The 24,863-nt window shown below is 40.9% G+C and overlaps 1 protein-coding gene and 1 long non-coding RNA gene across 3 annotated transcripts in view; one reads left to right on the top strand and one right to left on the bottom strand.

The window, feature by feature from the left end:
- Positions 1-15,434, bottom strand: part of WDR48 (WD repeat domain 48) — a 45,854-nt gene extending 30,420 nt beyond the window's left edge. For both annotated transcript variants that reach the window (XM_061127815.1, XM_061127816.1), the window contains exons 1-2: positions 15,362-15,434; positions 1,591-1,731 (exon numbers count right to left, since the gene is read on the bottom strand). In XM_061127815.1, coding sequence (XP_060983798.1) covers positions 1,591-1,731; positions 15,362-15,409 — 189 coding nt within the window. In that variant the 5' untranslated portion in view covers positions 15,410-15,434. The remainder of the gene's footprint in view (positions 1-1,590; positions 1,732-15,361) is intronic.
- A 2,167-nt stretch (positions 15,435-17,601) lies between these two features.
- LOC133046200 (uncharacterized) lies at positions 17,602-23,262 on the top strand. The gene is made up of 3 exons (XR_009690435.1): positions 17,602-17,828; positions 20,241-20,352; positions 22,105-23,262. It is a non-coding gene; the product is annotated as an uncharacterized LOC133046200 (long non-coding RNA).
- The last annotated feature ends 1,601 nt before the right edge of the window (positions 23,263-24,863 follow it).

Raw genomic sequence — 24,863 nt, 5'->3', positions numbered from 1 at the left:
GTGAACTGAACATTTCCTCACAGTGCTACAGTCTTTCCAAGAAGAAATGGAAGCCAATGGCTCAAGGATCACCATTTCAACTTAGTAACTCAAGATTTTTCTCGTGCTCTCCCTGGGCTCAATTACCAGGAGAGGCCTTTTAAAGAAGAGTGTTTAGTTACAGCCTGCATCTAAGACAGGAAAGTTCAAGATGCTTCATGGGCAAAGACAATAGCTCTCTACAAGTCTATTTGAGAACTGATGCTATTCAATATTGTCATGAAATGAGAACCAGAAAGAAATGTCTGAGGGCTGAATAGGCAGCTTTCTAACTCTTCCTGATTAGTTACTGTGTTTTCCTTAATTTGTTTGAAATGCTGCAAATCTCTAGGAAGGTGACATTCCAATTCAAAAATAGGTTCTGAAAAGCATTTCAGAGCCACAATTTTCTTACTTTCTATGTTTTTAATACGGGACCTCCACTGTTTACTCTGGTCAAAGAATTCAAAACTCACTGGGCCAAAGTCCATTTAAAGAAACTATCCAAACTGTGCAAAGTAGTGGTTCTTTTTCAGATGGAACATCAGACTTGTAGAGCTTGCTAAAAGACACAGCCTTTTAAAATGACAAAGTCAAAAAAAAAATAAAAATAAAAAGAATAAAATAAAATGACCAAGTCTAATCTCAGGGTTTCAAGGTTAGATTGGGCTCTAACTCTGTCATGAACTAGGTATTCAACCATGGTTTCTCTTAGCCTGTTTTCCCATCATAAGGGGAAAGTGGATCATAACATCTGCCTTGAAGGATTATTGTGAGAAATAATCTGGGAAACTGCTCTGGTACAAAGCTAGGAGTTCCTTCTTCCTGGAATCTTCCTTTCAATGTTATTCATAATACAGGCATTCACACAAAATACAAAAAGAGCTCCTTTCCATCTGACTGGGGACTTATCTTTACATATGATTAAGTCCTATTTCCTGTTTTCATATTTTTACATCAACTTTATACTATATAATAAGATCCTATGAGTCTTGTGGGTACAGTAACCACTTTTTTTTTTTTGGCTGTATTGTCAGCATGAAAGATCTTAGGTCCCCCAACTGGGGATTGAATCCCCCTCACACACACATTGGGAGTGTGGCGTCTTAACCATTGGATGGCCAGGGAAATCCCCACCCTAATCACTTTTAAATGAAGAAAACAAATTTTGTTCAAGGTTAATTATAAATGTAAAAGCATATTCAATCTTTTTTTAGTAGCACCGAAAAGGGATGCCAAGAAAGCTTTTTGGGAACATATTTAAAACAGAAAAATAAATTGTTGAAAAGAATTCCCCTACCAGAAAAATCTCTAAGCTCCTTTGCAGCAAAGAGCTGTTATCACAAACCCAGTTTATGGAGTCCATGCCTTAGCTAAAACACTTCTAAAACTCCCCTGGGGTGTTTTTCTCAGAGGCTTACTGAATTCTGGTTGTAATGTCTTTATTTATAGAGTGTACCAAATAACTGAGTGCTCAAAGAGATTAAATCTGAAACTGTGAAAGGAACCATATTAGACAGACCAAAATTCACTGAGGATAGATTTAAAATATAAACTCAATCCCTGCCTTACCTTGTGCTGATTGACACTCCATATTCTTATGATGGAGTCTCGACCGGCCGTGAAAAGTCTGTTAAGTGCTGGGTCCAGCTGCAGGGCATTGACCCCATTTCGGTTGTACTTCTCCACTTCATCTCGAATAACATAGGAAACCTGACAAATACATCAAGATTGGCTCTTTATGAAGTTATAAAACACGTGATAATAAAATCTAGCCTTCTAGTGGCCAATCTGAAATTCAAATTTCGAATATAAAACTTATTTCCCAATTTGATAAAATTTTTATTTTGCTCTATAGAGACTGAGGGCTCCCCCAGACGCTCAGCGGTAAAGAATCCTCCTGCAATGCTGGAGATGCGGGTTCAATCCCTGGGTCGGGAAGATCCCCTGGAAAAGGATATGGCAACCCACTCCAGAATTCTTACTTGGGAAATCCCGTGGACAGAGGAGCATAGAGGGCTACAGCCCATGGGGTCTCAAAGAGTCGGACGCGACTTGGCAACTGAACAACATAGAGACGGAAGGGCTGAGCAGAGAAGAGTGACATTGGCTTAGACCAAGATAAGCAAGTCTGAGGCTAAACACTGCAAATGCCTCCTAACTTGACTCCTTTCCTCCCTTGTTTGTCTTTAATCCATTTTCCACAAAGTAGCTGGATGAATCTTTTTTATATATAATTAATTTAACTGAAGGACAATTGCTTTACAGTATGGTGTTGGTTTCTGCCAGACATCAACATGAGTCAGCCACAGGCATACCTATACCCCCCCCCCCCCCCCCCCCCCGCCAAGAACCTCCCTCCCCACCCCTCTTGGTTGTTACAGAGTCCCAGTGAGAGTTCCCCGAGCCATACAGCAAATTCCCATTGGCTGTCTGTTTTACATATAGTAACTGGTTGAACCTTTAAAACATGTAAACAGAAATGTCTTTTAAAAAAATGTAAATATTTTTCCGTTCAGAAAGCTCTCTGGGTGCTCACTCCACTAGACTCAGGATTGGGTCTGAACTCCTCAAGCGCCTCTCAGCCCTCGGCCTTGCTCACCGCTCCCACTCCCCACACACATGTTCCTCCAGACGGGCACACGTGCCCGCTCCCACTCCCCACACACATGTTCCTCCAGACCGGCACACGTGCCCGCTCCCACTCCCCACACACATGTTCCTCCGGACCGGCACACGTGCCCGCTCCCACTCCCCACACACATGTTCCTCCAGACCGGCACACGTGCCCGCTCCCACTCCCCACACACATGTTCCTCCGGACGGGCACACGTGCCCGCTCCCACTCCCCACACACATGTTCCTCCAGACGGGCACACGTGCCCGCTCCCACTCCCCACACACATGTTCCTCCAGACGGGCACACGTGCCCGCTCCCACTCCCCACACACATGTTCCTCCAGACCAGCACACGTGCCCGCTCCCACTCCCCACACACATGTTCCTCCGGACGGGCACACGTGCCCGCTCCCACTCCCCGCACACATGTTCCTCCAGACGGGCACACGTGCCCGCTCCCACTCCCCACACACATGTTCCTCCAGACCGGCACACGTGCTGATCCCCTCTGTCTAGCTCTTCCTCCCACTGTCTGGCTGACTACCACTGCAGTCTTTAGATTTCTGTTGAAATGATGCTTCCTCAAAAAGGCCTTCTCTGACCTGCCAAGCAAAATAAGGCTTTGCTCTCCATTAACAGACTAAACTTCTTCCTTCAGACCACTTTCCCCTACTCTATTGTTGTTGGTGACAATAACACTCTGTCTGCTCCACGGGAAAACCCAAGAGAACCAACCAAAAGCCACTACAATTAAGAAAAACTCAACAAACTGGGTGACAGCCGAAGCAAAGCTTTTGGATTTTAATGAAATGACCAGTAAGGCTATAAAGGGGGCAGGGAACTTCATTTACAACAGCAACAAAAATAAATATCTAAAAATTCATTTTGCAAAGAAGATACATTCTGTGCTGTGCTTAGTCATGTCTGACTCTTTGCGACCCCATGGACTGTAGCCCGCCAGACTCCTCTGTCCATGGAATTCTCCAGGCCAGAATACTGGAGTGGGCTGCCATGCCCTCCTCCAGGGGATCTTCCCAACCCAGGCATCGAACCCAGGTCTCCTCACTGCAGGCGGATTCTTTACTGCCTGAGCCCCCAGGGAGGCCCAGTCCACAGGATAAGGTACATAAAAGAAACACCTGAGTAAAGGAGACATGCCGTATTGTAGCACCGGGAGAGTCAAAAGAAACAATTTTTTCCTAACCTTGTGACTTTAACCTGATTGTGGTCAGAGTTTACTGGATTTTTTCCCTAGAATTTGACAAAAATATTAATATATAGCACAATGTCTTGAGGGGCTAACCCTGTCACTTTTTAAAATGAAAATATACTCTTTAAAGATCTTAAAAGGTATTGCAAAACTACCAGAATTACAAAGGAAGACCACAATATTAAAGGATTAATGGAATAAAACAAAATTCAGAAACATATTTTCCCAATACACATTTCAAATTTTGATACAAACAGATTTTGAATCAATGACAGCAGGATAAATTATTTAATAAATTATCTAGGAACATCTATTGGGAAAAATAATATTCTTTTTCTAAATCTTAAACCAAAATGAATTTTCCTAAGGAGTAAAGATTGAAATTTAATAATCTAATCATGGAAATACTTTAGAAAGATGGCACTCTTTGCAAAAGAAAAGAGGAACACTGATCCAAACCAAACTACAAGCCAAAACTTTCTGTACATACAAATGTTCACAGCAGCATTAAACTCAATAGCCAATGAATGGAAATAACTCAAATGCTCATCAACTGACAAAAGATAAACAGAACGAGGTATGTCCACACAATGCAATATTACTTAACCATAAAAAAGGAGTGAAGTACTGAAATATGCTATGACACAGATAAATCTTAAAACATTATGCTAAGGCCACAAAGTTTATGAACTTATTTACATGAAATGTCCAGAACAGGTTCCATAAATCCACAGAGACAGAAAGTAGATTAATGGTTTCCAGGGGCTTGGACAAGAGAAGAATGGGGAATGACTACTATTGAGTATAGGATTTCTTTGTCGGGATGAAGGTGTTCTGGAATTAAGTGATCGATTTACTCTGTGAATATATTAAGAATCCATGAGCTGTATACTTTAGAATGTAAATTTATGTGAATTTTATCTTACTAAAGCTGTTTTTAAAACAAAACGAAGTTCTGAGTGTCAAAAATTAACAGGAGCAAAGTTACAAGGCAAACACCTAACGGGAAAAAATGAATACAAAAGACAAAATTTTACTCTTGACAACATACAAAGATATGTTATCCCTCGATAACAATAAGAAAAAGTCAAACTCTCCACGAGAAAGAGTAAGGAAGGTCACAAAGAGGAAATTTTTTAAAAAGCCAAGAAAATAGCCAACAAACAAAAATAATGAAAGCTGTGAAATGGGTCAGGGTTGTATACGCAAAGACGATGAAGATGTCTTAACCCAGTCTTTCGGGTGCAAGTAACTGTAACTGAAATCTACTCAAACCAGCTTAAGTTGTTTTATTTAAAAAGGAGAATTCAAGATGAATTTAACAAGGATATCTAACAGAGCCCAAGGGCAGGAAATACAGTCATGACTCATAAGAGACATTTTAAAAATAAAATCATGGCACTTCTCTACTGAAGCTTTTCACTGCATTTAAAGTCAAGTCTAAATTCCCCACATGCTTTGGTTCTACCCTGCATCTTCACATTCACCTCAAACTAAGTCCCCCTACGCTCTTGCACAACAGTCACACCAAATTCCTTCCTGTTCCTCAAACACATCAAGCTCTTTCTCATCCTAGGGCCTTCAAATTTACTTTTCCATGTGCCAAGATCTCTCCTGTCTCCAATCTCCAAAACAACACTATTCTCCTAGCTTTTACCTTGTCTAGCTTATCCTTCACTCACCAGGTCTTAGCAGAAAAGCTGCTGTTGTTTAGTCGCTGAGTCATATCCAACTCTATGCGACTCCATGGACTACAGCCTTCCAGGCTCCTCTGTCCATGGGATTTCCCAGGCAAGAATACTGGAGTGGATTGCCATTTCCTTCTCCAGGGGCTCTTCCTAACCCAGGGACTGAACCCGGTTCTCCTGCATTGCAGGTGGATTCTTTTATCACTGAGTCACCAGGGAAGCCCTCCCAGAAAAGTAATCTCTGAAAGGCTTTCCTCGATTTCCTTCCCCTATCACTTCCTCTACTTACTTCTGCTGTTCTTACCATGCTGCATATTTGTATTTTTTGCCATATCTTCTCCATTAGGAAAAAAGCTACAAGAGGGCAAGGAACTTGTCTACCTTGTTTTCCCATCACTGTATCCTTACTATAGTATTTGGCATATAAAAGGCATTTCACAAATGTTTGCTGCATGAATTAGATACTGAAAAACCATCAGGAAGCAAGCTGGCTTCAATGTGAGTGTCGGTCTCTCCTGATGTGTCTCTCTCTGGGGCTTCAAGACCCCTCACCTCCGTTTCTCAGTATACTTCCTTTAATGCAGATGGAAGAGCATGTATGAATTTTTATTTTCAGATTTCTGGGAGACGATCTGATTGGCCCAGTGGGAAAGAGTCAGAGAATAACACCATGTGTTAGGTCCTCATCCCCGATGGAAAGGAACTCTTAGGAACAGGTCTGGGCCAACCTCTTTAAGGGCATCTATTAGAGATGTGTGATTAAAACCTGTGAAGAACTAGAAGTATCCTCGTTGGATAAATTCTGGCACACACATCTATAAAAGTGAGCACTCTTTAATCATTAAAAACAGTGGTGCAACTCTAGACTGACACACGAAGAAAACCACGATATATTTAAGTGACACATGCATGGCCCAACACGTTAATGTACAATAATCACTACTATAAAACTGTTGCAGAATATTCAATATATGTTTATAAATAAACACACAAGTTTAGAAGGCTATACATATATAAAACTACCAGTAGTTACTTCTGAGTGATGGAACTACTGTGACTGTCATTCACTCATGCCTTTTTAATTCAGTATGTTTTATAACAGGCATATATTACTTAGTTTTTTGAATTTATAACAGTTCTTATCCAACTAATTCTTGCCTGTATTCAGAAAATCAAATAGTACTGAAAGGCAATAATGAAAAACTGTCTCCCTGTTGTTTGGGTAAGACTCCCCACACCCAGTCTTAATACTCAGAGGTAATTAATTTCAACTCTTGGTTGTTTCTGTTAGATAGTTACTGCCAGACTGCTTATCCTACAACTTTCTGACACCCATTTTAGACATTGCCTATTTACTCAAGCTATGGTAGATTAGGATGTGGCTCTGGAACTTCCCCCAATACTTCTCTTCTTTCTACTCTTGCAATATAGATAGATCTACCACTATCTTGAGTTGAATAAATAATCAGTGTGACATTGTTGGACTGTATGTAACTGCTGTCTATTGACTAGCCAAGTACTGTATTATAAATACATTTCCCTCCTCAGAGAGTTTTTCGTTTTCCCTAAGAGTTCCTCCTTTCCTTCAACGGTTCCCACTACTTTAACTTCAATTTTCTTTAACTGCTGCACCATATGACAGCCCAGCAAGAACCCAGCTCGGCCACCCTCTTTCCCAGGAGGCGTCCGCACCCCCGCCCCACCTTCTCGCTTCAGCCTGGCCTGGCTGCCCTCCCGGGCTGCGGATACAGCTGTCATCTCCAGTGCCTCCCTTCACTGCTCTTCTGAGTTAGAGCCACTGGTTCCTGCATTCCAGTGTCTCCTTTCCTTGTCACTTTCTCAGAAGTACATCCCCAGGACCTTAAGAAAATAACACAGAAAAAGGTACATGGGAGGCGACTTAGCTGTTGAATGCCTGAAAAGGTCCTCACTTTTATACCTGATTTGGCAGGAGAAAGAAATCCATGTAGGAAAAAGTCAGCTGCTGAAGCTGAAGAGAAGTTGAAGCTACTCTAACCTCCTCTAGCATCCAGTGCTGCCAGAGTTCAAAGCCGCTGTTTCATTTAACTTTAAGGTGACCTCATTTTCATTCTCTCCGGCACCACAACCTCAACACTCCAAGATTTTAGGATCTTCTCTTTTTACTTGGTGGGGTATTATTTTGGTGTGTGTTTTTTTCTTTTTTTTTTTAAATCATGATCATCTGTGGTCATTTATCATTAATTTTGCTATGCACTTTGAAAACCCTTTCAATTTAGACACTTTCAGCTCTAGGAAATCTTCTTATATAAATTTATCAGTAACTATCTCTGTTTTCTTTGCTCCTTCTTAAACTTCACCAGTCAGATGTCTGAACTTTGAAACTGACTGTTCATCTTTTATGCATCCTATGTTATCTTTTTACTTACTTTTGTAAGATTTCCTTTACTATTTTATAACTCTATTAATATTTTTTAGTAAATTTTAGTATAATAGACAAAATAGGAACAGTATCTCCAGTAAGAAAATGACTAGATTACGGTCCATCCATTCCATGTAGTCATTAAAGAAAGAATTACAAACAATGACATGTAAAACTTGTTGTTAAAGACAAAAAAACATTGGCTGTAGACAGAAGAAAAACAGGATTCAAGTCTTTCAACACTGATTTAAGCCTCCATCAGCTGCCAGGCTCTATTCTAAAGGATAGAGTAGTTAGGATAGAGTAGCTGAGGATATAGTACTGAGCACAGAAACCCTCCTGAAGCTTTCATTCTAGTGGGGAAAGAACATTCTAGTGAGAGAAAGAATGCTCCAGCAAGTTAAGTGAGGCTTTTTCTTCTCAAGATATAGGCAAGCTTTGCAGGCAGAAGAGATGGATGGAAAAGAAAAGTAGAAAATTCTGGAGACAGAAGCAATAAATGAGTGAGTGAAGCCCCAGAAAAACTTCATTTAGGCAAAGTCAGGAGTACAGGCAAAGGCAGAGAAGATGAGCACTCATATCTGACTTGACTGACTTAAAAAAAAAAAAAGGAATGAGATATAGGAACTCCGTAAGGGATGAGAGGCCAGCCCTTAAGTAGGAAGTATGTATTTGGAAGAGAGAATTAAAGGGACTCTGACAGGGAGAAAAACAACAGGGTATTCCCACAGCAGCAATCTCCAGGTAGGTTACACTAGGAAAGCCTGCTTCCAAGCTCATTCAGTGGCTGAATTCAGCTCCCTGGAGATGTAGGCTGGAGGGCCCTGTTTCCTCGCTGGCTTTTAGCCAGAGATCCACGCTTGCTCCTGAAGGCTGCCTGTAACCCTTCTCATGCTTTTTATGTGCCCTCTCCTGCAACAGAAGGGCCCTCTCACAGCTCATCTCTCTCTAATTTCTGCCTCCAGCAAAGCAAGTTCTCTGCTTTTTAAGGGTTCACATGATTAGATTGGGCCCACTGGGATAATCCAGGATAATCCTCCTATTTTAAGGTCTGTAACCTTAATTACATTTGCAAAATCCTTCTTATCATGTAACCATAACATATTCCCAAATTCCAGGGATTAGAGCATGGGCATTTTGGGGGGAGGGGGATTCTGTTATTATAGTAACTAAACAATTTTTTGTATAAAAATAAATGTGGACATATTACAGAATGAGTACTAAATCACAGTATTTTTAAGAAAAGAAAGCAGACCTAAAAGCATTGCAGGCTCGCAAAGAGGACACTCTGGGCTATTCCCCAGGCTTTCCCGAGGTGTCATTAACTCATTTCTACTTGCCTGTCTAACAGACACCTTTAATCACTGCATGTTTCCAATTGAGCTCCTTACAGTCCTCTCCAAAGAAGCTCTTCCTGTGTCTTCCTCACTGATGAAGTTATGGCAACTCCGTTCTTCCAGCTGCTTAGGCACAAAACTTTAGTGCCAGCCTTAAACTTCTCTCATCTCACATCCTGCCAGCAAGTCTTGTCATACAGAATTCAACCACTTATCATCATCTTGGGTGGAGCCACCATCACATAGCACCTGGATAGCTTAAATAGTTACTGATTTCTGTGCTCTGCCCTTGTTCACTGGCAGTCAGATGATCCTAAGAAAACACACTTCTTCTGCTATAAATCCACCAAATGCTTCCTACCTCACCTAAGTTAGTTAGTTAGTAAATCCACCAAATGCTTCCCGTCTCACCTAATAGTAAGTCAAAGCCCCAACTATGGCCTGCAGTTCTCTACATGACCAGGCCAGCAGTTACCGCTCTGATTTCAGCTCTAGCTCCTCTTCTCCTCTTTCACTCCATGGCAGCCACAATGGCAACTTTATTATTCTGCAAATAGGCCAGCTACTTTCCTACCTTAGGACCTATGCATTTGATATTCTCACTGGAATGCTCTTCTCCCAGGTGGCAAATCTCATTTCCTTCAGATACTTACACAAAAGTTAGCTTCTCAGTAAGGCCTTCTCTGACCACCACAAACAAAATTTCACATACCCTCCTCTGCTGCTTTTCACTATCTAACCATTTTTGACATTCAAAGATTATTTTCCCCTCAACATAATATTATGAAAAATTTAGAGCACATATAAAAGTTGAAGGAATTACATAGCAAACATCGATATACCAACATGAACATATTTTACAATTAACATATTCTATATTTGTTTTATCTTGTACCCAGCCATCCATTTGACACGTTATTTTTTGATAGCTTTCACATTAAGTTGCACATCATCAATAACAATTCTTCCTAAATACTTCAGCATGTATATCATCGACCAGAGTTCATTATTCATTTATGGCTCCTTTTTTGAAGGTAAAAGTTACATGCAGTGAAACGTACAAACCTTAAATATATAAAAATACTTCTGACAAATTAATACACCTGTGTAGTACAAAACCCTACCAAGATATATACATCACCACCCTAGAAAGTTCCCTCATCCTCTTCTCAACCCCGACACCCAACTCCCAGACAATCTAGAACTGACTTTTTTCACCAGAGATTAGTTTTGCCTGTTCTACAACACCTTATAAATGGAACCACACAGGTCTTTTGCTTAAGGCTACTTCCAGCTCTCAGGCTAAATCTGGCCAAAAAATCGGCCAAACACGAATAATTCTTACATGTGGTTTTCCTGTTCAATCTTGTGGACCATGACTTTCTGCTTCTATCTGTGTTTCAAGAGTGTTGATTTTTAAAAGTATTCTAAAAATCAGTCTTGCAAATAAAAATAGGACACTTTCTAGCCTAACTTCTAGTCATGAGTTAGTAAAAAGCTCCTACAGAGGTTAGCAAAAAACCACCTAAGGGCCAAATCCAGGTCAAAGCCTGTTTTGTAAACAAAGTTTTCTTGGAACATAGCCATACCTACTCCTTTGGGTAGTGTTCTATTGCTGTTTTCATGTTATAATGGCAGAGTTGAGTGGTTATGACGCCTGCATATTTTAGGCCTACAAAGCCTAAAATATTAATATCTACCTTTTTACAGAAAAAGTTTACTGACCCCTGTTTTACTGGATGTCATACTGGCACTGAAACTTTTATTACCTATCCTATATAAAAAGTAACTCACCTTGGACATGTGGCTAGCTTATAAGGGTCTTTCCTTGAGAAACCAGGATTTGCCATCATTCTACAACCTTAAGAAAGTCTCGAAAATTCAACAACCCAGAACTGGGGCTCAGAATCAGGTGTAAAGAATGCTGCGCTCTTTCCCTAACAGGGAAAGGGGGTTAGTATTGGTAGAAAAGACATTTGTTGGTTGTCTCTCTATCCCCCACTTCTTTTCAATGTTTTCCTCAAGGCAAGCATATCTTAGGAGAAACTGTGCAGGGAGTATTTAAGAGACTTTCTGTTCCACGGATAGGATGGTGAAAGGACATGAAGTCCAGGACAGGAGAGGTCACCAAGCCACCAAAAGGGAAGGCCTACATCTAGGAGTTTGGAAGCAGTAAGGACAATGAGTAGGTATGCCTCAGTGCTCAGTCATGCCGGCTCTTTGGGACTCCACGGAAGTCACCAGGCTCCTCTGTCCATGGGATTTTCCAGGCAAGAATACAGGAGTAGGTTGCCATTCTCTCCTCCAGGGAATCTTTCCAACCCAGGGATCGAACCCACGTCTTCTGCATTGGCATGTGGATTCTCTACCACTCAGCCACCTGGGAAACCCCAACTTGTAGGCAGCCTAAGGTTAAAGCTGATTTTACATCACTTCTCAGGGTAGAGTCACAGAAAGCCTACTGGTTCAAGATTTCTATGAAACTAGCACCACCTCTTGAGTTATCATTTACATAAGTCAACACATAAGTTTATTATGTGAACCTGGTTATGTTGGATTGGGGCTCATTTCCAACCAAAAAAAAAAAAAAAAAAATCCTCTGGTTATGAAAGACCAAGTATTTATATTCTTGAACCAACAATGAGTACTAGGGCATGGTTACTGCTCCTCTACCAGGAACACTGGTGACTTTTGTTGAGCCTCATGGCAAGAGTTCTGAAGCAAATAAGGAAAGAGCCACAAGGGAAGATGGAGAGAGAGAACCAATCAACAGACCCATGCTGCTGGAAAATCATAACATTAAAGGGAACGCCAGGGACTGAAAAGATTTGCTTTGACATTGATTACCGGAAGCTCCATCATATATCTAAATTCACACATTTGTCTGCTCATGTTTCAGATAATCACAAATCCACCCCTTCTCCTCATACTCACGTCCAGCTTCCTCAAGTTGAAGATAGTAGGACTTGTGCTCATTCTTCATTATGTCTATAATTAATAAGCAGTATGTTTGGACCCTTCTCCATTGGTTATTTATCAATATTATAAGTCTCAATGGTTCTTTCTGGCCTACTATTTGATAATGGAGCTTGGGGCTATTGCCTCTTGGTACAAGAAAGAGAGCCAAGAGGCAAAAAATATTTCTGTAGCCATATATATTTTTTCCAAGATGGAAAGATTTTTTAAAATTTGTAAGACCAAAGAATATCATAAAAATGTTAAAAAAATAAAAAGGTTCACATATTTTAAGATAAAAGGTATCTTGTTTCCTGCCTTACCAATAATCACATAATCTAATACCCCAGAGATAATCACTGTTAATATCCTTGCAGACTTTGAACATGCATTGTTTCCTGTGTGGAAATGGGACCATGCTATGTTGATTTCCTATTCTGACCTCTGGACATCTTTTCTTTAATATAAATCTAGCTTATCTTTTCAACTGCAAAGTAATCTTCTATACAAAAGTACCTAACTTATCTGCCAACTGACTACTGATAGACATTTTGATTTTTGTTTTTCACAATGACAGCATTCCTATAATAAACATCCTCACATGACAAAAGATAGATGCATATGTACTTTGATAAAACAATTTTTCAGACAAGGAACTGCTGGATCAAAGGGAATGCATATTTAAAATTTTGAACAAACAGCAAAAGACAAACCAGTGAATACCATGACTCCATTTTAGAGTGAAAAAGAAATCACCTAAGTTGAGTACACATACATGAAGAAGCATGGAACACTAATTTTCTACCAACAACAACTCTGTCCTCCAGAGGACATTTGAACATGTCTAGAGTCAGTTTTGGTTGTCACAACTGGGAAGGTGCCAATGTCTGGTGGGAAGGCAGGATGATGCAAAACAACAGCCCTCCCACAATCAAGAATTATCCGGCCCAGGAGGTCAATAGCACTCAGAGTGAAAAACTCTGGGTCGGGATTATATCTCACACTCTCCAAAACAGTTTTCTGTGAAGAGTGGAGCACAATAATCATTTATACTTTTGTACTGTTTGTGGTTTTTGTTTTGTTGTGCAATGAACATGCACTAGTTTAAAAAACACTTTCATGAATGAAAGTTCATCCTTGTATTGATATAAAAATCCTTCTCTGTGCCTTCTCATATTGGTTCTATACCTTAGGGACAAATTCTGAAAGACTTAAACAAGACTCACTGAATTTTCTCTGCAGCCAACTGATAGTAGAAAGTTCTTTTGAATGCTCTTCCTAGGAATCAGTTTCAAGTCACTTCACCAATCTGACTGCTATACCTATTAAGAACAAAGTGCTAAGTACTGATTCCCAAGTTCCAGTTTTGCACTCTGATTGGTGAAGAGTGAATTTATCATTCTCCCTCACTGTGCATACAATGGCTCATATTCAGCTTATTAAAACACTCAGTTTTTCCACACATGCTGCAGCTGACTTATATTCCCCCATCCTGTACTTTTATATTGCCTTTTAAGTCTAAATTCAAGAAACTAAGACACCTGATTAACTCTCCTTAATACCCTAAGGAATGTAGGGTAGCACTGCCCTACCTTAGGGCAGTAAGGGGAGTTTTCTAAACACTAGAAAACAATTAAGTTACAATTAAGTTTTAGTCAGGAACATACATTCTCACCACCTGCCCTATGCACTTAAAAATCACTTAACAGGGTATGCTATTTTAGGTTCTTGTTAATGTCACTCAATTCAACAAACATCTAATCAGAGCTGAGGACACCATACTGCTCAATGAGATCAATAAAAAAAAGAAGTGAACTGGTCAGAAGATTTTATGGCCAACAGCCATTTCCTGGGGTTACCTCAATGAAGGAATCCCTTGTCCAGATTACCAAATAGTCACTGACTTATATGTAGCACTACATATACAGCTGCGTTTTATAAAGAAAGCTTGGGTGCTACTTATTCCTGCACTCTTTCAATTCTTTACACATTTTGGGGTCCAAACTAAGGCTCAGGAAATGTTTAACGAGTAAGTGCACCGTACTATCCCCATTACAGACAACATACTGCAGGTAATTAGTAATACTGATTTTGAAGCTGAAACTCCAGTACTTTGGCCACCTGATGCGAAGAGCTGACTCATTTGAAAAGACCCTGATGCTGGGAAAGATTGAGGGCAGGAGAAGGGGAAGACAGAGAATGAGATGGTTGAGGCATCACCGACTCAATGGACACGGGTTTGGGTAGACTCCGGGAGTTGGTGATGGACAGGGAGGCCTGGCGTGCCGCGGTTCATGGGGTCGCAAAGAGTCGGACACGACTGAGCTGAACTGAACTGCAGGTAAACACCTGTAATAAGGCTTTTACTCCTCAGATCGTTGAAAACAATAGGTAGCAATAACTCAAACGTACCCAAAACAAAACTGTATTCATGAAGACATAAAGCACACTTAGGGAACTCTTTACTTCTGAATAATATTATACATTAGAGAGACAGAAAAATTCAAGGATGCACACTGAAGATGAAGAAACGGTGAAAATATTAAATTCCAAAACAATGAAAATTACAATTCTCCCACGAACACCGGCACACTCCCACGTCGTTTCCACCTCGCGGGGGAGAAGGCTCACGCACAAAAGGCGACGGGGGGTTCCCAAGTGCAGAACCTCCTCAAAAACCCGGCAGGGCTCAGCAGCCACGCCACGCCCCCGCACGGGCCCACTCACTCAGCTGTCCGCCGGGCGGGCAACAGTCCGCAGGCCTGCGCCCCGACGCCGCTGGGAACAGGGCTTGGGAGACGGACGAGGGAAGGGGGAGGCAGGTGGGCGGGGAACAAGCCCAGCCCGACACCGCAAAGCACTAGCCTACGAGACAGCGGATGACCTGCAACCCCGAGCTCCCAACTGCGCGTCCAAGGGTCCCGGGACTGGGCCTCCGCGGGTCCAGCCGGCTGCCCCCCGCCCCTTCTTCAAGCGGTTAGCGCCGCGGCCCCACCCCTCGCCGCCAGGCGCGCCCCGTCCTGCTTGCCCCAAGCCGCTACCCTGGGCGACCGCGGCCCGAGGATCTGTTTGCTGGATGTGGGGCCGGGGCTGCCAGCCACGCCCGGAAGGTCAAGGAGCTGGTCTTTCCTACCTGCACTTTCCTCCGCCCTGCCGTGTTCTGCCGGTGATGGGCCGCCATCTTGCATGTTGACAGTCCTACGTCACTTCCGGAAGTGGCCAGGACCGGGCGGATGTCCCGCCTCTTCCCATTCGGCCAAGGCCTGGTGGTGTTCACCTCGAGGGCTTTTTGAAGCTGAGGCTGGTGTCCCAGTGGTGTCCCTGTGGTATGAGAGAAACACGTAAAAACCGTTGCGTGCATATAATGCTGCCGGAGAGAGAGCCATTTTGTGAGCCGAGGAAGCTGTCCGAAACTAGCTCTATGTGGGCCTGCACCCTGGCTCGCACTGTTCTCCAGTGTCTCCTCAGGCCCAAGTAGAAGAAAAATGCTGACAGAATTAATGCTGGGAATGGGGCCTTTGATGGCACCTCTACCCCTTTCAAACGTTTGTTGGCAGCTGGGGGATCCGATATATTTACCATGAAGTACCTTAAAGGGCGGAGAATTATAAACTGCCCTGGAAGGAGGTGAAGTAGAAGGTTTGGCAAAGAAGTTCGCCCCATCTTCAGGAGGCGCCAAGTATCTGATTAAATAAGAGAGAGGGAATTCCCTGGTGGTCTGTTGAGGGAGTCTGAGCACTGGTTGGGAAAGAATTTCCAGACACAGAGCATTTCAGGAAGAGAGTGAGTTTGTTAAGAACAAAGAGCAGAGATAACATAGGCACTGTGAGTGCAGAGGGGCTGACCTCCTGACAGACCAGGGAAAGCTGGCAGTTTTTGCGGGTTAATAGCCAATTTTTATGGAGAAGGAAATGGCACCCCACTCCAGTCCTCTTGCCTGGAAAATCCCATGGATGGAGGAGCCTGGTAGGCTGCAGTCCATGGGGTCACTAAGAGTCGGACACAACTGAGCGACCTCCCTTTCACTTTTCACTTTCATGCATTGCAGAAGGAAATAGCAACCCACTCCAGTGTTCTTGTCTGGAGAATCCCAGGGACGGGAGAGCCTGGTGGGCTGCCGTCTACGGGGTTGCACAGAGTCAGACACAACTGAAGTGACTTAGCAGCCAATGTTTATAGTCTCAAGACAAATGTCCTGCTGGATGGTTGGAGTTATTAGGTGATTGGTTGGGGCCCTATAGGGTATTTACTCGAGTGGGCATCTTTGCTTAATTGGGAGTCAGGAGGCTTGTTTGTGATTATCAGGAGCTTTTGGCAGTAGTTACAAAGGGGCTCGGTCAGCTTCTGCGGTGACCTTAGTTCTGGGCTCTGCGTCTGTGGCCTTGGGGCAGGTAGGCCTCAACCTGGTCCAGTGGTTGGGACTCAGGGCTTTCACTGCTGAGGCCCAGGTTTGATCCCTGGTGGGGAACTAAGATTCTGCAAGCCGTGAGGCTGAAAAAAAAAAAGAGAGAAGTTGTCATAGGAAGGCAAAGAAATACACTATTTAAAATTGTTCCCAGCAACAACAAAGTTCCAAATCCTGAAGGAACTGTGCCTAACACTAGTATCTGGTATAAACCATCTCTTATTCTGGGACAGTTAGACCTTTCTGACTGAACATTTGACCTGAGGGAATTCTCCTGACACTATAAGTCTTTGGTAATAATTCATCATACAAGGCTAATTATTTGGCCAGTTAGTTGGTCAAGGACATGAAAAGGGCATGATTGGAGAACTGATGACAAGGAAGACTTGGGATGGAATATGGTGATAGACTTTGCAGAATGAATGTCAAGAATCATCTGGATGAAATGAACCACTTTGTGGATGAAACTTAGCCTCCTTTTCCAGGCTCAGTGGTTGTTCAGTGGACTCATGAATGAAATGGCAGTGATGACAAGGTTAGAGCTGTGCATAGGATCACCAAGCCACTGCTGAGTGTTCAGTTTGCTAGCAGCAGATACCAGTCCTGAGGTGGTGATAGACCTCATGCTCCAGGAAGACCAGTCAACCACTTGGAGGCAAGTAGATTTCATTGGCCCTCCCCACCATTGAGGAAGCGATACTTGTTTGTCCTTTCTGAAATACACTTACTTTAAGCTTAAATATGCTTGTCTTACTGAAGACCTAGTTATGGTGCTTTCTGGGAAACAACCCTTTATGATGCTGTGTTATAGGATGAAGTGTATGCTTTGAACTAGTGTCCAATATTTGGCACTCTTTTTTTCTTGTTACCTATTTCTGTATAACTACCCTAAAACTTAATTGTTTAAAACATATTCAAATTTACTTTGCTTACAGATTTGTGATTTGTAACTTTTTTAGAGCTCAGTGAAGACAGCTTATCTGTGTTTCATTTTCCACTTGATGCCAATTGGGGCAGCAATAAGTTGGAAGCTGGAATCATCTAAAGGCCCACTCACTCCTTTACATGTCTGGTGACTGTTGCTGAGTCTGTGGCCAGAACACCTACTCACGGCCTTTCCACAGTGCTGTTTGATTTCTCACAACATAGTAGCTGGATTCCAAGGGCAAGCATCCCAAGAGAGAGAGAAATCCAGGTAGGAACTGTAATGCCTTTTCTAAACTAACAGTGGAAGTCATGATTCCATTGTAGTGACTTCAAAGCACATTTGGTTCATAGAACTTAATTGCTAAGGCTGTTTATATCTAAAAAGTTAAAAAAATTTTAATTCATTTGTTTTTAATCGAAGGATAATTGTTTTACAATATTATGTTTGTTTCTGCCACACATCAACGTGAATCAGCCATAGGTATAAATATGTCCCCTCTCTCCTAAACCTCTCTCCCACCTCCTACCCCAGCCTAGTCCTCTAGGGTGTCATGAGCACTGATTTGAACTCCTTGGAGACTCCTTTTCAAATGGAAGAAATGTCAAGGAATCTGTGGATATGTTTTAAAACCACTACATTTCCAAAGCCAAAATTAGTGGGTTTAGGAACAAAGTGATGTTATACCTAATGGACCCCATTTACAATTTTTTTTTAACTGCCATTCTCCGAGAGTCTGAGCTTTGTTGGTTTAGAGGTTTTTTTTTTTTTTTTTTTTTTTTAACCAAAGAAAGGAATTCTTCCAACAAGACTGAACAATGGTTCCACTGATTTGGAGCTGGGACGGCCACCTAGTCATTTTGCATGTCTTGTGTCACTGAATAGGCAAGAGAAGGAGAAGAACAAGTTTAGGATTTTGGTGCCAGTAATTAATCTTGGTCATGAAGCAAAAATAGGTTTGCTGGTATAAAACAGATAGATCCATCAGAGACTCCGATCTCTTAGAAATGAAGGTATTGGTTGAAGGTAAAGGAAAAACAGAATGGCTAGTGGAAAAAGAAAGTCATAAAGAGAAGTGAAGTTCTCATAGTCAGGGGAAGAAACGAGAGCAGTTATCTTTCCTTTCCTTTCTTGGTGTATGCTGTATATTTTTAAAAAATTTTATTTTTGGCTGCATTCTGGTTCAGGTAGGATCTTAGTCCCCTGACCAGGGATGGAATCCTTGTTCCCTGCATTGGAAGGTAGAGTCTTAACCTTTGGACTACAGGGGAAGTCCTTGATGTATACTTTTATGTGTTTTAACTTTTCTTTCTTTACCCTTTACTTCATTATTATATATGAGGTGTGATATTGTTGGTAAACTTCATTATTTAGTATATCGTAGAGGAATAGATAGCAACTAGAGATTCTAGACTTAGAAATGGATGTAGTAACTGATGAAACATTGGGTTGACTCTTTTGAAGAGTGACAGAGTGAGTGCATCCTTGACTGTGTTAAGAATAGTTGCAATATTTTAAATAGCAACCTTTTTTGAAGTATAATCATTGAAAGCAATGGTTATTTGGTGTAGAGCAGCCAAAGTGATGACTTTACATTTGATAGTTTTGTGGCTTTATTTTTTGCTGTCCATCATTTGAGTTTTCGTTCTGTGTCTGAGGAATTCCCCACTGTGTGTCTTGGTGGTAGTGAGCACTGCTTACAGAAAGTGAGAAAGACAGTTACTCAGTTTTTCTAGACATCTTGTAGCAAGCGTGTGTGCATGGGAACTCAGCTTGATTAATCAGATGACATCTTGACTGCAACTTGATGAGAATTTCTGAGCCAGCACTATTCAGCTAAACTCCCAAATTCTTCCCACTACAGAAACCCTGTGAGATAATAAATATTTGTTGTTGTGGGATAATTTGTTATGCAGCAATAGATAACTAGTATACTCTCCCTTCTCCATGAGCAGGGGAAGTGTCACAGAACTTTCATAACTTTACAAAGATATATTCACCATAAGCTTTACCACTCTCCATTTACTTCTTTGTCTTCTGTTGTGTAACTGCCAGGAGGCTTATCCTGGCAGAATTCCCTTATCAATCTCAGAATTTTCTACATAGGAAACTTGGCACCTTTATACAAAATGTAAGAAGCCTTGACACCTACTATTATTGTTCTTAGGTTTTGAGATCTCTGTTTAAACTCCTAGACAACATGAAAACTTTAACATCCTGAAAAAAACTACTTTAATATTAAATAAAAATACAATCCATTAATAAAAAGTAAAAGAGTTCTAGAAAGCTTCTATTTCCAAATAAACCACACTTGTTCAATCTTGCTTTGGAGGTTGACCCTTCCCTCTGTCAAGTTACTTAAGCAAGTTAATTAACTTCTTACATCTTCAGTTTTTTAAAAATCTGTTAAGTGGAATAACAACAGTACTATTTCATATAGTTCTTATGAAATAATCTTCACACAGTACCTGGTAGGTAGGAAATACTCAGTACACTTTAGGTATTCCTTTTAATCATCACCTTGCTCAGGAAACTATGCCAAAGTGTTATAATAACATTACCAAATTGTTGTAATTTCCTAGGATAGATTTTTATGTAATGTAGGCTCTATTACTTTTTAAAATTTTCAAACAAGCTTGAACTATAATCTTTCGTTCTTATCTACTTTCTTATTTTCAACAGCCTGGGAAAAGATTCATGAAATGATAAAGCCTTTTTACAGATTTGTCCACATGCTTAAATGCATGTTTTCTGGCTCCATGGTCCATTTACTGGAGGAAGTGAAGGTGACCAGGTATGTCTTTAAACCATATCCCAGACTTCTTACCATCATCAGGAGATAGACATGAATGTTTTCTTGTTTTTTGTTTTGTTTTAGAGAAATTAATGTGTTTTGAAAACTTGTTTAAAGACACATGATCATGAGTGCCTTGGTTTGCAGCTACTATTGTCTGCTAGTGCTTATTGCATTAATGTGGATATTTTAAAGATGAATTTTAAAAAGAATAGAACTTCAGCCCTCATGCAGTTAATGCAGAAGTACCTAATAAACTTTTTAATGTAAGCCTGTCATTATATCAACCAGATTCATGGAGAAAGTGAGAAGTGTCATTATTTCCTTATAATTGTTTAATGTTTCTTTAAAAGAAGGTTTCCCTAAAGAAATAGGGTGTCATGATAGACTACAAGGTCATAATTAAACAAATATGCGTAAGTGAAACAATATTATATAAGTAAACATGGAGACTCAGAATGTTTACAATATGTCAGAAGTTGTAGGTTTATGTCAAATGTTGTAGGTTGGTTTAGATTGTAGATTGTCAGCAAATCCTCAGTTTTAATTAGTCTTAGAAGCCATGGTACTAAGTAGCTCATTATTCAACATTAACTTATTTCTAAGCACACTAGGAAAAAAGTATCTTTTAGTTTTTTCTTCTTTTTTCTGTCTGTATTTTTACATGCCAATATTAGAAATAGAAACCAGTCTCTTTCCAAAAATGTTTGACCTCATCTGGCTTTCCCACTGGAGGGCAGCAGAGAACCATCCAGGCCATCCCTGATTTTCAGTCTCACTGGCTTTAATGTGACAAATCAGACCTTAAAATCCTTGATACTTATTTCCTACTGATAAAATGTCATAATCAAAGTACATTTTCAGAAAGCCTGTTCACTTCCATAAAAAACCGTAATTTATTGTTAGAATAAAAGGAAATAAAGCAAAATTTATCCAGTTATATGTATTTATTAAGTGAACAAAAAAAATTACATCATAAATATGCTTTTTTTGTGGTGGGATTTTTGTACAGGAACTAAACTGGCTAAGGCTTCATAAAATCCTAGTCCAAAAAAGTACAGTGGATGTGAATCTTACTCCAAAATTCTGATATAGATCATATTTGATTATTGAAATTATTTATAGTTCTGAGGTCCCAGACAGCCAAAATGACAGAAAAAATATCAACCTCAGTCATTGTTAAGACTCTCCTGCCTTCCTAATCCAGCATTAGGTCACTTACAAATGACCAGGAGTCATACATGGGGAGGCACCAACAATCCTCAGGCCACAATGGTTAGAACTGAAGTGCCCAGTGTCCTTTGGAAGTGTCCAGGCCTCTGTTCTTTTCCTGCATTGGGACTAACTAGGGTTTTTTGTTATAGCTAGAAATTACAGTGCCCAGGGCCCTACCCACCTAAGATACATAACCATCATTGACCAGGATCTCTCACCAACCGGGATACTTTCAACATTGGTCACAGGTCTTCAGGGCTTCCCAGGTGGCTCAATGGTAAATAAGCCACCCGCAGTGCAGGAGATGAAGGAGACATGGTTTGACCCCTGGGTTGGGAAGATCCCCTGAAGCGGGGCACAGCAATCCACTCCAGTACTCTTGCCTGGAGAATCCCATGGATGAGAGGAGCCTGGTGGGCTGCAGTCCATAGGGTTGCAAAGAGTCAGACATGACTGAAGTGACCGAGCATGAACGCACAGGTCTTTACTCCTTGTGGAACCTTTCTTCCAGCTTTCCTTGCCTTCTCTGCCCTACAGACAGTATGGATTTTTCCCCTGCACACCATTTCCCACCTGGATTCACAGCTTAACCTCTTCAGTGAGCTTGGACTTTCACTAAAGGCAAGACAAGAGGTAATCGTTAAGCTTCAGGCCTGGTATTATAAACCATTCCTGAGATCAGCAAGCACTAGGAACTGGCAACCATCAGCAGAAGGTGGGGGAAGGAGGGAAAATAGCAGCAAAAACAAAGTACCCTCTAATGTCTCAACAAATTATTGTCCATAGAAGCTGAACCCAAGACAATTCTTTTCCTGGTAATCTCACTATAGAAACCACAGGTATTCTTTATGCCTCCAAACACCTTTAAACTGCATTCAAAACTAGGGTTGTGAGTCTGGAAGTCTTTCTTTGCTAATTTGTTGTACTTGAATGCCTGCAGAAGCCTTTGAATGGTAAATGCTGTGGGAGGGGCAGTTTCCATGGTAACTTTTCAGTGCACCTTTTTTCTTGCACTTCAATTAGATCTTCATTGCTGAGTGGTTGTGAATGAGAAGGTAACAGCTCCGTCACATCTGGAGGGCTGGAGGAAATATGAGATTTGCAGCCTTTCTAGATGCAGCTATATTCTCAGTCTACTGAGTTGTAGTATGCTTGTTTTGCTCCATCTCTTCATGGTGCCCCAGCACTGCAATGCAACACATGTGACAGAGAACCAATTTTCTTAATATACCACGCTTACAAGTTAATATGAACAATATCAAAACACGATGGAAAAAATGAGCAAAGGGCATAGACAGGCAGCTTACAGAAGAAGAAAATCAATGGCTTACATTGTATGAAAATGTGTTTAATCTCATTCACAATGACGGAAATACATATTTAAGTAAGATTACATTTTTCACCTACCAGACTGGAAAAGATCTAAAAGTTTGATAATGTACTGTGTTCAGAGAATGTGGAAAACCCATCATTTTATATACTGTTCTGTGGGAGGGTAAATTGGTTTAATCTCTTTGGAGAGTGATTTTGCAGTTCTCTTCTAGAAATTCATCCTACAAGTGTAATTACATTTGACTTAAAAATACAGGTAAAAGGATATTTGTTGAAGCCTTGTTGAAGCAAATAACTGGGACGGATTAAATGAGTTGATGTATCTAGACAGTTACACACACTGGACAATGAGAGACAAAAATATAGTTGGGTTTTCCTCAAATTCCAGAGTTGTATGTTCAGCCTATTTGCAAAACACTGTTAAAGGATAATTCTCAAAAAAAAAAAAAAAGAAAGGAAAACCATGACTCTCATACAGACATAAAATTAACAAGTGCTAAAGATTTAATTTTGCTCAAAATGAGGGAACTCTTGTCTGAACTTAAGTTCATGTGTCTAGCACATATTGAGGTCAAACAAACCAAAAAGTTGGTTTTTGGAGCAGAGAAAGGTTTATTGCAAAGCCCAAGCAAGGTGACTGGGCTGGGTGTGTTTAAATGACCTGAACTTCCCAAAGACTTCCAGGCAAGACACCATGGAATATTACTCAGCCATTAAAAAGAATTCATTTGAACCAGTCCTAATGAGATGGATGAAGCTGGAGCCCCTTATACAGAGTGAAGTAAGCCAGAAAGATAAAGAACATTACAGCATACTAACACATATATATGGAATTTAGAAAGATGATAACGGTAACCCTATATGCAAAACAGAAAAAGAGACACAGATGTACAGAACAGACTTTTGAACTCTGTGGGAGAATGTGAGGGTGAGATATGTCAAAAGAACAGCATGTATACTATCTATGGTGAAACAGATCACCAGCCCAGGTGGGATGCATGAGACAAGTGCTCCGGCCTGGTGCACTGGGAAGACCCAGAGGAATCGGGTGGAGAGGGAGGTGGGAGCGGGGATTGGGATGGGGAATACGTGTAAATCCATGGCTGATTCATATCAATGTATGACAAAACCCACTGAAATGTTGTGAAGTGATTGGCCTCCAAATAAAAAAAAAAAAAAGAACTTCCTGTGGTATGTAATATATAAAAATATCAAATCAGTGTGATGTACACTGAAACTAATGTAATATTGTAAGTCAAATATACTTCAATAAAATTAATATTTTTTCCAAAAAAAAAAAAAAAAAGACACTGTTGTGGGAGAGGGTGGTGAGATGCCTGTTTAGCTCATGGAACTTCTTTTGACTGGTTGGTGGCAAGGTAACAGGATGATGTTTTAGGAATCTCAGCATTCTGGTTCCAGCCAGTCTGTGTTCTAGTGCTTGTGATCAGCATGTAGTCCCCAGCCTCACCTGGGTGAGGGTCTTAGTTTTTGCACAACAGCTCAAAGATATGGATCATATTGTTATCTATATTTCTTTCAGAAGGAACCAGGAGTCCTGTGACTCTCTTTTCCTAATCATTAACTTCTTGAGCCAGCTTTTTGGAACTTGAGGAAGGCCTGGAGACAGAAGCATTTTTCCTGCAAACAAGAAATAGGGACAGGGAAAGACTTTGTATAGAGGAGGGCTAGGCAGATGTCATAACTGGTTCAAAGGAGAAGTCAAGAAGCAAAGATTCGTATGCAGTAAAGGAAGGTTGAAATGTGCAAATGAGGGATAAACTGGTTTTCAACAGGTGTGTGTGTAGGGGGGTTTGTCCCTGCACCTGACAGAATTGACTTGCATGTCTATAGGTAGGAGTTATTTTGCCTTATTATCAGTTATCTATAATTTACAGAGTGGTAAAATAACTCTCATAGAAACAAAGTCAGTAATGCTGCAAGGTTGACCACAGTGCATAGTT

This window comes from Dama dama, chromosome 24, assembly GCF_033118175.1.
Source record: "Dama dama isolate Ldn47 chromosome 24, ASM3311817v1, whole genome shotgun sequence".
Taxonomy (NCBI): Eukaryota; Metazoa; Chordata; class Mammalia; order Artiodactyla; family Cervidae; genus Dama; species Dama dama.
This window is presented reverse-complemented; position numbering and strand designations above follow the sequence as displayed.